Source organism: Lobosporangium transversale, assembly GCF_002105155.1.
Source record: "Lobosporangium transversale strain NRRL 3116 chromosome Unknown BCR41scaffold_66, whole genome shotgun sequence".
Taxonomy (NCBI): domain Eukaryota; kingdom Fungi; phylum Mortierellomycota; class Mortierellomycetes; order Mortierellales; family Mortierellaceae; genus Lobosporangium; species Lobosporangium transversale.
In genome coordinates, this window is record NW_019029044.1 from 99,348 (window position 1) to 113,939 (window position 14,592).

The window sequence follows — 14,592 nt, forward strand, 5'->3', positions numbered from 1 at the left end:
CTTGGATTAAAAACCATAGGTGTACAAACGATTCGCTAAAGTCATATAGAGGTCGACTGCGTCAAAAGATTTGTGGTTATATCCAATCTTCAATCGCCAGCGATTGTTAAGGTCCCAGTGATCGGCCTCGACAGTTTCCACATATTGCCCCCATTTTGCACTCTTGAGCGAGACCAAGCCATCGTTTTCTCCTTCTTTAGCCTTGATCACTTCCCAAGGAAACCCCAGGGGTTGCCATAACGGGATCTGAGGAACAGCGGCGCCATAAGAGAAATAGGAGACACGGGGATCATCAGGCGTATTAGGGTTGAAGACCTCGTTACAATAGGTTGTCGTCAAGTTGGCATATGCTGGTGTATCCAAGAATGGGATCAAGCGGTTCAACAAGGGACTGATAAAATTGACACGAGGGACTGCTCGGTCTCCAGATGACAAGACCCGTCCTGCGGCATCCTCCAGATATGAATGCAGAGCCTCTGAAACCTCCTGGGCCGCCTGCTGAGCTGCTTCCTTTGATATCTTTGCTGCCTCCCCAAGCTTACGCATGGCTTCTTCTTCAGATTGAAGCAAGAGCCCGACCCCAACGTTATCCCTGAACCAGTCCATCACGGGTGAACCTCTGTGGGGTGTTGATAGTGTGGTCAGGGACTGGACCGTATAGTTCTTGTTGTGAATATGACTGATCAAATAACGACAATCGAGCCCACCCTGGTTACCGATCAGAAAGAAAAAGAAAAGCATTGAGTAAATTTATATTAACATAATAATATAAAAAAAAGGATATATCGAAATAAAGAGGGAAAAAAAAAAAAAAAAAGTTGATAATTACCATCGAATGGGCAACAAAGTTAATGGGCATGCCTTCCATGTTTGTGGAAAGGAACTTGTGAAGATCCTCTGCACGCTCTTTGATTGAACCAGTCCTGTACGTTTTTAGTTTTTTATAAAGTAAAAATAAAAATAAAAAAGATAAAGATTAGAAGTAGAATCATGTTTTTTTTTTTAAAAAAAAAAAAACTTCGCCCAACAAATTTCCTGGATGGTCATGCAGAAAGGCATATGACCTTTTAAGCTTTCTTATTGACCCCACAATAATTCTTAGGAATGGTTCTCCTTTACATATCTTTTGCATGCATGCATGCTCAATATAGAAAGTTGAGAGCAAGAAGAGTAAGACAGGACCCATCCAATAATAATGATCAAGGTGAATCATGTCCATGTAAAGGTCATATGACATATGAACCCCAAAAATGTTTAAACGCGAATGTCTGGTGATCTTTTTTTTTTTTTTTTTTTTAAAAAAAAAAGTTATACCTTGGCACTCTGGCAACGACAACATTAGCACCAAGCTTGGTAAGAGCCTTTTGAATGCCCTTCCAGTAATGGATTTGCAGCTGTGGCAACGCTTCTGGCCCCATTTTGTCAAACCCAAAGAGGCCTAAATAATGACATAAATTGAAGTACATTCAGAATCATAAGCATATGTCTCTAATTCGATCCAAATGAAACACACGCACAAAAATACAGGATATGAAGGATATGACGCGCTTTTTTTTTTTTTTTTTTTTCCCTTCCCATGAGAAAAGGAAGAGAAGAGAGAGAAGGTGGAACCAGAGAATCAATAGGAACAAACAGATTCTGAACTTGACAAACTAATAACCGTACCATGACATAACACGATAGTATGACGAGGCGCTGTATAGTGGCTCACAACGGGTGCAGGAATGGCGTAGCCATAATTCTTTAGTCTGCGGTCAAGGGTCTTCCAGGGTTGCAGAGAAGGATATTGATTGTGGGGGAATGCAACCTGGGTCTTGTCAACGGCCTCTTTACTGTAGTAGACAGAGCCATCTTTTCTTTGTTCCTTTGAGGATTCCTTTGGGGCAGCAAGACTAAGACCGAGACTGGTTTTGAGGGAGGTGAGAATAGAATTGGTAGAGTGCACAGTCGCAGCAATAGAAGAACGAATGTGAGAAGTAAGAAATGAAGTTGTGCTCATCAGCATGGTTTTGGTGGATGGAGAAGAGTAATGGTGAACAGAATGTGTTTAGAGTAGGACCGAATGATCCTGTTCTGATCAATTATATAAGGAATTGCTTCTTCGAAAAGGTGAACCAGCCTTGACAGGGGAGAGAAATAGAAGCAAAAAGAAAGAAATGGAATTGGAATTGGAATTGGAATTGTAGACTGCAGACGAGGTTACTTTGATGAATCAATGTAAAGTGGAAAAGAAGGAAAGAGACAAGAGTGGTGAGTGAAAGAGAGCAAGGAGAAAGAGAAAGAGAGAAGGAAAGAGAGAGGTAAAGAAAGAAAGAAGAAAGATGGGAGAGAGAGAGGAGATTCCTTCCTCTTTACAGCACACAGCCAATCATTTTACTTTATTCATTTCATTAATATCACACATCCTGAAATCACAGCGTAAAATGGATAATTCGCGTTTCAATGTATTCATCACTGGGATCTCGCTTCTCATCCTGTGAGTGCCTTAGATATCGGAAAACTATTCAGTCATAAAAGTTCTTTCAGCCTTGATGGTTTTATATACATGGAACATGCCTATATACTTATATTAGAAATATCAGACCAGCCAGAAGCACAAAAAGACTTAGAAAGTATAGCATATACATTTATATACCAACGACTTGATATGATTACAACCTTCCTTGGCCTGACACTTCTGCTTCGCCCAAAAAAAAAAAAAAAAAAAAACATTTCCCTTCTTACTTTTATTACGTCGTTATAAAAAAAAAAGTTTAGGCAGAAGAATGGACAGTGAATAAACCTTTGTTTCTCTGTTTGTAAAAGACATAAAGACATGAGAACAAAACAAACACGCTGACAATGTGCAGAATGACATGCATTCATTAATTCCAAATAAGATAAATAAAAAATCGATTTTACTGCCTTCTCTGCTGACCTATTCCTTCAGCCATCCTATCTCAGGAGGGTACTATCGTCTGGCTCTATCGACTGCAGAGATGTGGATATGAATTCTCACTACGGCATCAAGGGTCAACATGACAGCATGGTCAGACCATGCGCATGCTCTCTTTTTTTTTGTGTTTGTTTATTATAGCCTTGTAAACGCAAGGGAGACAGGGATTTAAACTGATGAAAAAGAAAAAAAAGGAGAAAATAGGGGCAAACGAGGTCAGTCAGTCGGAACATGACTTCACCTGCTGCGAGTAATTTGTCATAATAGAAACCCTGCTGGACGCCTGTTCTCTTTCTCTTCTTCTTTCCATTCCTCCCCATTCATCTCTTCATTCTCCATTCACCTTTTTTTTTTTTTATCCACATTCTCCTTCCCTCTCCATTAAACACTTCACATTTCCGCAATTATTTCATTATACGCGCGTCACCCAAACGTGGAAAAACCCCGCAAACCTTAAATCGGAGTACCTGAAAAAAAAAATCGACAACGCTTCCAACCTCAGGAGGAAGGAAAGAGGGCGCTTACAAAGACAGGGGAGAGAAACAGGAAGGAGCCCCGGAAAGGCCCAATAAATAATAGACATATAGAGGAAAATGGGGAAGCAGGACATTATCCAGGTTCTCACACCTGATCACTCAGTCCAGGCAACATTTCTGGATGAGGAAGCAACCGTGAGAGATTTGCTGACTGCATTGGCTGAAGACAGCCCAGACTATGCAAATGAGGAGTGGGCTATTGTAGAGGTAGCTATGCCTCGAAAGAGTAAGTCAGTAGTCTCACAGAATCGTCTTTTTCTTTCGTAGTAGCTGTTTTTCATTGATGTTGCTTTGCTGCTTAATGACAAGTAAATAAAGAAATCGTATTCATCTGTCTTCGATATTACTACTGTCACCTCCCACTATCTAGCCTCGCTTTCATATCATGAGCTATTTGCTCTCGATCAAGGTAAAGGAGTGACTTTCAGCAGAAATGCTGCAACATAGTTATAAATGATGAGTAAGAGTTTTTGTTCAACTACAGGATACACCTAATATCATGTATTTTTGTTTTTTATTTTTTATTTTTCTGATCTCCAGGCGCACTTGCTCCAGAAACAAAAATCAAAGAAGTTCAGGAACGGCATCAGGAGTTATTACGTGGTCCAGACGCCTCAGTGTTCAAACTTATCAACCTTCAATACAGTTTACCAGTCATCTTCCGCCATGTACCAACAGTCCCAGAAGCCCACTATCGCCAAATTCATGTCTTACCCTCAATGACCGTTCGTCAGATCGTGGCTATTGTTACTGCGGAGATGGGGCTGAAGGCCCTTGATGCCTCATCCAATAGCAATGCACGGCAACCAGTTGATTATGTTTTTTCACAGCTCAAGGTTAACGAAGATGATACTGAAGGCAAGTATTTCTGTCTGTCCATCACAAACTTTTTTTTTTTTTTTTGCAAACCCTTTTTTTAGCGTTCAAGGCACAATGTTCCCCCCCCTATTCGACTTGTGATGTCAAACCAAAAAATAAGGAAGTCGGATTTGGATGACGCCATCTAACGAAAAGACCCATTATGGTCTCTCTCACTCCCCTTCCCAATAATTTACTGTACTTTAGAAGAGAGGCAATTGCTCGATGATGAGAGACCGTTTGATCTACTACAGGAGAACAGAGAACTACTTATGAATCGACAGATCAAGGATTATCATTTTCTATTCACAGTGCCGGATTCATGGCTTTCCAGAGTCGAGTCTGTCACCTCTCGTATTACCAAGGGTTGGACTGCGGCCCGTCCACTCTCTATGGCAGTCTATGGACTATTCGGGAGCGCTGGACAACCCACGACAACAGCAAGCACACGAGAGATTTCAGCGCCTATTCCCATTGCCACGACCTCGATTCATCATCCATCTTTTGGAGGAGAGATAATGACAGATCATCACAACACAGACAAGGCCAAAGATACACAGAGGCGGCGACAAAGTATGATCGCTGGCTCCAGATTGAGCTCGTTTTTTGATCCTACTTCATTGGGAGGTTGGCTCGCACCGGAAACCAAAAAACGGCACTCTATAGTTGTTGGACAAAGCGTACCGAATCTGATTTCTAAGCCGATAGGAATAGACAGTAGCGCTGCAGCAGAGATCCAAGACATGACCGACGAAGAACTTGATGAGGCATTCGCATCGCTTCTCGTAAGTCTCAACTTTTGTGTACCTTTTTTTTTTTTTTTAAAAAAAAAAAAAAAAAAAAAAAAAAAAAAAGCGATTGATATTAATCCCCCTAGTTGGTTGTTTGGCTTTTTCTATTAGACTGAACTTAACATTAAGGACACCTTACGCGAAAGCATGATGCAGTTCACTCGGGAAAAGAAAACCGCTTTGATACTTCAAAACCAGCAAGCACGACAGCAAAAGGAACGCGTCACCTCCCCAGACCCATACGCAACCGCTCAATCGGGCGGCGGTGGAGTTGCCAGCAAAATAATAGGCAATGCCGCAAGAAACAGCAGATTCATTGGCTCAATATCTTCAAGAGTATCGTTCATAGAGCCGGACAGCTCTGCGAATGCAAAATTACATTCAAGATACTCATCCTGGTCAAGCCTTGCAGGATCGTACGACAGCACTGCGGATGACCTTGCAGCAATGGGAGGCGGCCCAGGAGCGACGTCAACTTCATCCAAGCTAGCGGGCGCAGATCGCCCAATGTCACCAACAATGGCTGCCGCAGGTTCTCTTTGGTCAAGTTGGTTTGGTTCAACCACACCACAGCCAGACGGGGCTTCGACGGATGAGCCTACAGATGACTCGCCACAATTCTACATTGATCAGCTTTTGAGCAAGTATGTCCTTGAGGAGTAAAAACGATACGTTTTTTTTTTTTTTTTTTTTTTTTGTTGACGAATGCTACTCAATAACCATTAATACTGAATGGCTCTGTGATTTAATTCCCCTGCATTTCTAGAACAACAACTCAAAAGGCCCTTGCGAAACATCTGCTGAGCCTCCGTATTGCTTTAGCCACAGCCAAGTTGTCATGGATTAGACAATTTTTAGATGGTCGGGGGTTTAGAGCTCTCGAGAACGTCTTGGATAAGACTGCGATCAAGAAGCGTGGAGGCAAAGCCAGCGACCTAGATGAAACCTTACAGTCAGAATGTGTCCAATGTTTGCGTGTATTGATGAATACAGAGGTATGGAGAGTAGTTGTCGATGACTTAAACGTTGCAATGGTTTCTTTAGTTTTAACCTAAGGAAGAAACTAACATTGTATTTATTCCTTGGTGCTTATTAGCCTGGATTCACACAAGTGCTCAGATCTCCATCATTAGTAGCCCATATTTCGTATTGCCTCTACACGACAAACAGCAAGCTAAGGACCAAGGTCGCAGAGGTCCTTGCAGCGCTCTGCGTCATGTCACCAGAGTCACACCGACTAGTTTTGATGGCCCTCTCTGATTTCCGAGTTGCCCACGAAGAGCGCTTCCGGTTCGAATATCTAGTTCAAACATTAGCTGAGCCCATCTCTGATGACTCTGACGACGAAGGATTTGAATGGGAGTACAAGACCGCATGTCTAAGTCTGATGAATGCGCTTGCGAATTCGCCTGCAAGCCTGGACGACCGTATCTCGTTGAGGAATGAGCTGCGGAGACGTGGGCTGGAGGATGTTTTCCAGACATTGAAGATGCAGTCGCCTCCAGAGTCGCTCTTGATTCAGATTAATGTCTACGAAGATGAGCGGCATGAAGATTGGGTTGATCTTCAGGAACGTGCTTTTGAGATGGCGCAGATTAAAGCCGGACAGGACGGGTACCTTTTTTTTTTTTTTCTTTTTTTTTCTCTCTCTCCTTATGAGAGCTACCAGCAACAAGTGATCTTACTCGATTTTTTTTTCCTTTCCTCCAAAACAGCCCAAATTCAGAACTGGTCAAAACTATCTCATCTCTCGGACCAGCTGACGAAGAGCTCTATCCGCGTATTATCCAGACATTACAGCAGTATGCTGATGCAGCTGTATCAACTTTAGTACAGGAGGAATCAGATAGTGAGGAGCAAGAAGGAGAAGAAGAAGAGGAAGAAGAAGAAGCTACCGATACGATTTCAAGGCAGAGCCCGTAAGTTTGCTGTTATCTACACTAATGGTTTTTTCTTTTTTTGGATCTGTCACTTCCTAACAAAAAAAAAAAAAAAAAAAAAAAAAATCCTCCGCTTGCTTATATCCATTATAGTCAATTCAAAGAAGATCTATGGACGATTGTAGAAAAGTTTGGCGAACGAGTCTTTCAGATGCGGGATATTGAAAAGGATTGGCCCAGCTGTCATGATGAGTTTCTGGAAGGAATTCAACACATCGTCGGAAAACGAGGCATCATCTTGTCATTTTCAGACCCTCTCAACGGCAGTTCGTCCTCATCGTCCTCTTCTTCATCCTCTACATCCATGTCTTCGGCCTCTCTTTCGATGGCTTCTAGTCGTCGACATAGCTTCATTGACTTTGAACTCGACAACTTGAGACGTGATATGGAAGAGATGCGAGAGGAAGCAGACAAAATGCGTAAGGAGCTCATGGAGGCTAAACAGGAAGCTGAAGAAGCCAAACACCAACTGTTACAACTGCAACAATTGCAATCTAGATCAGGCCCACCCTCAAGCAATAGGGAAGGCACTGAAAATGAGCACTTGGTATCCTATGGCTTTGGCAAGCGAGAGGTAAAAACAACGTTAATATACAATCCACAGTACAGATATATAAACAAACACAGACACAAGTACAGGCATAGCCGTCGTGGTGCTGCCACTCTTTCTTCTGTTGCTGGGAATTGGCTGGCATACTTTCTGGGCGCTTTGACTGGTGTTCGCAAACGGTTTGTCTCATTCGTTGTATGTACACGTTTTTTGATTTTGAAAATTTTTTTTTTCTTTTCTGAATGATAGAACCACGCTGGTGTTGTTCAGAGGTTGGTTCAAAAGGAGAAGGAGGTTACCCAACTTCGCGAGACTATTGAAAGAATGGAGAAAAAGTACAAGGACAAGGCCGAGCTTGTCACTGTGAGTGTTGTTGGGCACCAAGTTCTTTTTTTTTAGGGAAAAGAAAGAAAGAAAAAGAAGAAGAGGAAGAGACCAAAAAAAAAAAAAAAAAAAGACATTGATCGACTGACAGACCAAATATCTCCCCTATATTTATATTTCATACTATTCCTAAATATCTCTAGGACGATGAGCCTCGTAGATCAGAGCGATCCAAGGAGATTGACAGTACTCGATGGAATGCAATGATGACAGAAGTCCAACTCCAAAAGAACAAAGTAAGAATCTCCTTGAAGATGACACTTACAAGCCTAAATCATGATTGAAGTAAAACTATGATCCTGTACTTACAGGGAGCTCTTTTTTTTTTTAAAAAAAAAAAAAAAAAAAAAAAAATAGACTGCAGAGGTTGCTAGTCTGGCAGATGAACGCCAAAAGGAAATCGCTTATCTTAAACGTGCCCTTCAAATTGTATGCACACGATATGAGAGCGCTATGGGCGAGCGTTTGCCTGCAGTTACTGAGGATGATCACACAAACCAGCCAACCCAAACTGAAGGCTCGATTCAGTTGTCAAAAACATTCGAAGCTCTTGCACGCAAGGATGAAGAACTCATAGAACTCAAGCAAGAAGTAGAGAAACTACGAAAGGAGTCTTCAGTTGGCCTCACACCTACAGAGGAAGTTCTTTCTCTCCGAGGAAGTCTCAAAGATGTCATGCAAAAGGTTTGTTTCTTTTTTTTTTTCCCTCTTTTGTGGCCATAAAAAAAATAAAAAAAAAAAATAAAAAAAGAAAAGAAAAGAAAAGAGTAAATGTTAATGTTTGCTTATACTTGAATAGGTCCAAGAACTTCAAGCACAGGTGCTTGATCGCGAAAGGACAATCAAAGGTTTAAAGGAGAGCCTGATCCATTTGGAGGCGGCAAAGACAGCTGATGAAAAGGACGGTGGCTCACAGCCCCAGAACGCTTCTGGACAAGATCAGATGACGAATGGTCGAGTCGAGCGGTCCAATTCGCGCAGTGCACTCAAGCTTCAAATCAAAGCTCTCTCGGCTAGAGGATGGCAAGGTGAAGAACTTAGTGAGGAGCAAGAGGATGCATCTTCTGTGGCTGATGTCAATGACTTGGGAGTAGCCAGCCCAGGGAGCTCCGCAGGGTCTCTCCTTTCTCCATTGACCTCACCCAAGCCTGGCAAACGGATCCTTGGTACTGGTGGCAGGCGACCTGCATTGCCCCCACCTCCTCCACCCCCTGGCCCGAAACATAAACTGTTTGCAGCAGTTAATGCATCCACCGCTACACCAGAGAATCTAACCCCAACTTCAGTTCCAGCTCCTGTGGAAGCTTCAGCACCGTCACCAACACCATCACCAGCGCCGCCTAGTGCATCAGTACCACCTCCACCCCCACCTCCGCCGCCACCACCACCACCTGCTCCATCACAGCTGCAATCAACAGTGCCTCTTCCCAATATTGCCTCACCCGAATCGATGAAAATTAACTCCTTTGCTCCACCTCCTCCACCTCCTCCTCCCCCACCACCACCACCACCACCACCGCCATCTGCTTACCCCGCTAACCTGGAGAAGACAAAGCCTCCAAGCCCTGCTCTTCAGAGCGTTCCTAGCTCATGCCCGCCTCCACCTCCCCCACCCCCTCCCCCACCCCCTCCACCGCCATTTGCAGCGAGTAGCGCTACCGGCTTGCCGCCTACACTTAATGCTTCGCCAGCTCCATCACAAGCATCCACCCTTTCACAGGGAATCCTTAAGCGCTCGGCAACTATGCCCGCACCAGACTCACAAGGATCTATTGCATCATCACCACCTCCTCCTCCACCACCACCACCACCCATGGCAGGAGGAAAGGCACCGTGTCCACCACCGCCACCACCGCCACCAGGCATGCATGGCGCAGCGCAGTTGGAAGGCGCCATCCCAACGTTACCAGTCTTCTTGGCAGGAAATCGACCATCCAATCCCTTGAAGCCACTGGGCATGGCCGTTCCACAAGTTGCCAAGCCTTCGCGCCCCATGAAGGTAATTTCATATGAAAGGGAGAATAATTAGTGCATATGCTCCGTATATTTACGAGTCATGAACACTTTATAACATTTTCCAATTTTTTTTTATATACATATAATATTTGATAGCAACTTTTCTGGAACAAGTTGCCTACAGGAACAATTACGCAAACAGTTTGGAAGGACATCTGTGACCCATCTTCGGATCTTGCAGTCATTGAACTGGACTATGCTGAGATTGATGAGCTCTTCTGCAAGAACCAAACTGTCGCTCCAAGTAAGTGTCTTTTTTTTTTTTTTTTTTTTTTCAGCTTTTCTGTCTTTCGGTTAATTAGATATCTTCCTAACAAACAAATTCGGCTACCCTCCTTGTTACTACCATATCACTCCTATTATCAATAGATCCAGCTGCGGCAGTAGAGAAGAAGAAGAATGTTAGCTTGTTCAACGTCAACCGTGCGAACAATATTGGTAATGATGCCCTCCTTGTATTGTTTCTGCTCTTTAGTCAATGTCAACATTATTTTCCAATATCTCTGTAATGATTTTATTATTACTATTATTACTATTATGATAATTATTATTATTTAACACGTTCCATTCATTATAATTGAATGTAAAATGTATAGCTATCATGCTTTCAAGAATCAAGTTGACCTATCCAGAAATCCGGGTGGCACTAATGGAGATTTTGGATGACAAGCTGAGTATTGAGAATCTCAAGGCCATCAAGCAATACGTTCCCACCAGTGACGAAGTAAGTTTTTTTTTTTTTTTTTTACTGCTTGAAGGAATATAGCAAAAAAAAAAAAAAAAAAACTAAACAACATTTATCTCTTTTTTTTTTTCTAGATCGAACTCATCAAGGACTATGACGGAGACTTTGAAAGTTTAGGAAATGCTGAAAAATTTTACAAAGAGGTAGAGTGAAAACGAACAAATTGAAAGCTGGTCAAAATGAAATATAGATATATATATATTTGTACTAACCCATTATTATTATTATTATTATTATTTTGTTATCTGATTTTAGATCATAGATATTCCTCGACTCTCAGAACGCGTCACTGCTATGATTTTCAGGCGTAGATTAGAAATTGAAGTTGGAGAGCTCAAACCGGTATGTAATATCTTGTCTTCGTTCTGGATTTGTCATGGCATGGTATAATATCCACACATATACTAAAACCCGTCTTATACAACACGTCGATAGGAAATGGACGTTCTCCGCCTGACAATTGACGAACTGCAAAACTCAAAGCGCCTAAAGAGTCTTCTTAAGGTAAAAAAAAAAAAAAAAAGTTTTGATATTGAAAAAAAAAAAAAAAAAAAAAAAAAAGACTGACTCCTGACATTGGGCCTTTGACAAAAAAAAAAAAAAAAAAAAAAAAAATGCAATAGACTGTCCTGTTGATGGGTAATCATTTGAATGCGACGAGCTTCCGTGGAAACGCATATGGATTCCAACTGGAGGCCTTGCTAAAGGTACTAAAGAAAGAAAACAAAAATCAATGCTTTCCTATTCGACTTGACACTATGAAATACTTTTTTATTTATTTCTAAGCACTCTTTTTTCTTTTCTTCTTTTTTTCTGTTCAACATCTTAATTAGATTCGCGACACTAAAGGTGTGGAAGGTGTTAAGCCTGGATCAAGTACACTCCTACATTATCTGGCTAAATCCATTAATGCTAAAGATCCAAACCTACTCAAGTTCTTGGATGAAGTGCCTCATCTTGAGGCTGCTGCCCGAATCTCAGTCCAGACGCTCATAAACTCTGTCAACAGCCTCGTTGCGGGCATGGGTCAGATTCGAGAGGAGGTTCGCATCCTACGCAAGATCAGAATCTCACCACCCAATGACTATTTTATCGAAGTCATGGAGGTAACTACTGAGAAGGAGAAAAAAAAAAAAAAAAAAAAAAAAAAACCTCCTTACTTTCTCATGATCAATTGATTACAAACAAAGAGAATAACCATTGCTGTCTTATGCTTTACTAGAAATTTGTTGATGCTAATGAGGAGGGTATTCAAAAGATCTTGGAGATTGGACAAGGATTAGAGAAGGATCTTAAACAACTCTTAATCTTTTATGGTGAGGATCCTGTTAACACCAAACCTGAGGAGTTCTTCGGCATGTTGGTCTCTTTCTCAACCATGCTTCAGAAATCACAATTGGAGAACGAGGCACTAGCCAAGCGGCTGGACAAGAGCCAACAGCTTGCAAACAAGGTAATAATCCCGAAGAAAAAGGAAAAAAAAAAAGAAAAACAACCCGACTAAAATGTAGAGCGCCCTTTTCCTAACATTTGACCTTTATTCTATGTGTCTTTTTTTTTTCTTTTTCTTTTTCTTTTTCTTTTTCTTTTTCTTTTTCTTTTTCCTTTTCTTTTTCCTTTTCTTTTTTTTTTCTTTTTCTTTTTCTTTTTCTTTTTCTTTTTCTTTTTCTTTTTCTTTTCTTTTTCTTTTTCTTTTTCTTTTTCTTTTTCCTTTTCTTTTTCCTTTTCTTTTTCTTTTTCTTTTTCTTTTTCTTTTTCTTTTTCTTTTTTTAATATTCCAGAATCGTCGACCTTCAGAAGCTGTGGGAACAGGCTTGTCTGTGGCAGCCATTCGGGACGGCCACCTGGACGACGCAATCCGTGGTCTACGATCTGGATTGAGACGTAATAGGCGAGATCGACCCATGTCACATTTGTACTCGGAACTTAGTATGGAAGCTCTCCAAGCGATCAATTCTGGTGTACCTCGAGCTGGTGCTCTAACTCACTCTCGACAAAGCAGTCGGCAGCAGTAATGGAGTTTAATATAATAGTCGTAGTGGTAGTTATTAGTTCTAATCCTACATTTTATATACTTTGTACAAACAAACCATTCATACATATATACATACACAAGACAAACAACAAAAAAAAAAAAAAAAATGAAAAATGAAAAATGAAAAGAAAAAAATAAAGATATAAATATAATTTATATAAAAAACAAATTCCAGCGTCATATATTTTATTAAAACCAATTGTATTTGCTGCTGCTTTACTCCTTGAGCTTCTTGGAACCGCGAAGCAAACCAGTACGGCGGGCAGCAATGAGACCAGCCTTCTGACCGGGGACAGCATCGCGGGCGATGGTTGAGGCGTGACCAATGTGCTGGTGGTTTCCTCCTCCGTGAGGGTGATCGACGCTGTAAAAATGGGATTTTAAAAAAGAAAAAGTGGGGTTGATTGTTAATTTCTTTTAGTATTATAAAAAGGAAATATAAAGATAAAAAAAATCCAGAGATAAAAACATACGGGTTCATAGCAACACCACGAGTCTTGGGCCAAGAGTTGCGCTTGACACGGAACTTGTGGAATGCACGACCGGCCTTCAAGAGAGGCTTGTCAATACGACCACCTCCAGCGACGATACCAACGGTGGCACGGGCGTTGGAGAAGACGACCTTCTTGGCACCAGATGGGAGCTTGATACGGGTCTTGCCATCATCGGGGTTGTGGCCAATGACAGTGGCGTAACCACCAGAGGTACGGGCAAGAGCACCGCGGTCACCAACGGTCTCTTCGACGTTGCAGACAACGGTACCCTCGGGCATGGAGCCCAAAGGAAGAACGTTACCAATGTTCAAGGCAGCCTTCTTACCGCAGTAGATGAACTGACCAGTGTAAGTTCCCTCTAAATCAGCCACAAAAAGAAAACAACAAAGTCAATTCTTGTAATGCCTAAATATCCAACATATTATTAAAAAAAAAACAGACCAGGATTGCCCTTTAAATATATACGAGCCTAGATATATATAGATATATAGATCATTAACTCACCAGTGGCAATGAAGGTCTCAGTGCGCATCTTGTATCTAAATGAACAGATGGTACAGCCAAACATCAAAGGTGTTGCAAAAAACGCATTAGATTATGAAATCAGAAAAGGTTCACAGTTGAAGAGAAAGAGAGAGGGTGAAAAGATGGTGAAGCTCAGCTTCACAGGAATGACGTCCATTTCTCCTGGTGGAGTTGTTTTGAGAATTACGACAGTAGTGGTTACTCAATTCAATGCTGTAGCTTTTTTTTTTTCTATCCGAGGCGATACGACTGAATGGACCGAGAAAATAACATTGATAAAAAAAGCGTTGAGTGTCCATGGTGGCATAGCGAAAAGAGCGTTGAGTACATGCAGACAGTTGGACTCTTTACTTATTTCTGTAGCCTCCATCCTCATGTCCAAACTGCTCTGTCCATGATATATACGTATTAGATTTGCTTCTTAGCCTTGGTATTCGTTTCAATCATTATTCCCTTGTCAAAATAGTCCATGTCCTGTTCATTTTTCTGTATCTGTAGAAGGGTTTTTTTTTTTCTTTTTTCCTTTTTGATTGTTTGCTTTTGCTGTTTGTAAAGCTCGGTATATTTTTTTTTTTACCTGTAGGGGTCACGGAACTGGACCTTGGCGAGGGGGGCGCCACGACCGGGGTCATGGATAACCTCCTTGACAATTCCACGAATGTAACCGGTACGCTCGGCGAAATCAAGGGAACGCAACTTGGCGGCACCCTTGCGCAGGCGGGTGTGCGACTTGAAGATTCCTCCAGGACCCTTACGCTGAGCACGAATGACACGACCCATTTT

At 41.8% G+C, this 14,592-nt stretch overlaps 3 protein-coding genes across 3 annotated transcripts; 1 reads left to right on the forward strand and 2 right to left on the reverse strand.

Annotated features, from left to right (window-relative positions):
- Nucleotides 1-2,320, reverse strand: BCR41DRAFT_363802 (Alpha/Beta hydrolase protein). The gene is made up of 4 exons (XM_022025949.1): nt 1,666-2,320; nt 1,315-1,438; nt 830-923; nt 1-708 (listed from the first exon to the last, which is right to left on the reverse strand). The coding sequence occupies exons 1-4, from the start codon at nt 2,003-2,005 to the stop codon at nt 7-9; spliced, it is 1,260 nt and encodes a 419-aa protein (XP_021875954.1). The 5' UTR covers nt 2,006-2,320; the 3' UTR covers nt 1-6.
- Nucleotides 2,321-3,246: 926 nt separating this feature from the next.
- BCR41DRAFT_214877 (hypothetical protein) lies at nt 3,247-12,878 on the forward strand. The gene is made up of 22 exons (XM_022019977.1): nt 3,247-3,697; nt 3,842-3,880; nt 4,012-4,329; nt 4,537-5,114; nt 5,232-5,764; nt 5,887-6,115; nt 6,217-6,734; nt 6,836-7,039; nt 7,154-7,634; nt 8,138-8,230; nt 8,352-8,678; nt 8,794-9,993; nt 10,107-10,254; nt 10,380-10,448; nt 10,607-10,734; nt 10,830-10,898; nt 11,011-11,097; nt 11,191-11,259; nt 11,379-11,462; nt 11,589-11,861; nt 11,978-12,208; nt 12,537-12,878. The coding sequence occupies exons 1-22, from the start codon at nt 3,529-3,531 to the stop codon at nt 12,768-12,770; spliced, it is 6,081 nt and encodes a 2,026-aa protein (XP_021875955.1). The 5' UTR covers nt 3,247-3,528; the 3' UTR covers nt 12,771-12,878.
- Nucleotides 12,879-13,004: 126 nt separating this feature from the next.
- Nucleotides 13,005-14,592, reverse strand: BCR41DRAFT_363809 (60S ribosomal protein L2; the record flags this gene model as incomplete). Its single annotated transcript, XM_022025950.1, has 4 exons — nt 13,005-13,154; nt 13,264-13,642; nt 13,789-13,823; nt 14,387-14,592. The coding sequence occupies 4 exons, from the start codon at nt 14,587-14,589 to the stop codon at nt 13,007-13,009; spliced, it is 765 nt and encodes a 254-aa protein (XP_021875956.1).

Coding starts and splice junctions, on each gene's coding strand:
- BCR41DRAFT_363802 (XM_022025949.1), bottom strand. CDS start 2,005: ATGCTGATGAGCACAACTTCATTTCTTACTTCTCACATTCGTTCTTCT. Junction 1,439..1,665: donor TACTATCGTGTTATGTCATG/GTACGGTTATTA, acceptor GTCATTATTTAG/GCCTCTTTGGGTTTGACAAA. Junction 709..829: donor ACTTTGTTGCCCATTCGATG/GTAATTATCAAC, acceptor ATCGGTAACCAG/GGTGGGCTCGATTGTCGTTA.
- BCR41DRAFT_214877 (XM_022019977.1), top strand. CDS start 3,529: ATGGGGAAGCAGGACATTATCCAGGTTCTCACACCTGATCACTCAGTC. Junction 8,679..8,793: donor TCAAAGATGTCATGCAAAAG/GTTTGTTTCTTT, acceptor ATACTTGAATAG/GTCCAAGAACTTCAAGCACA. Junction 11,463..11,588: donor AACTGGAGGCCTTGCTAAAG/GTACTAAAGAAA, acceptor CATCTTAATTAG/ATTCGCGACACTAAAGGTGT.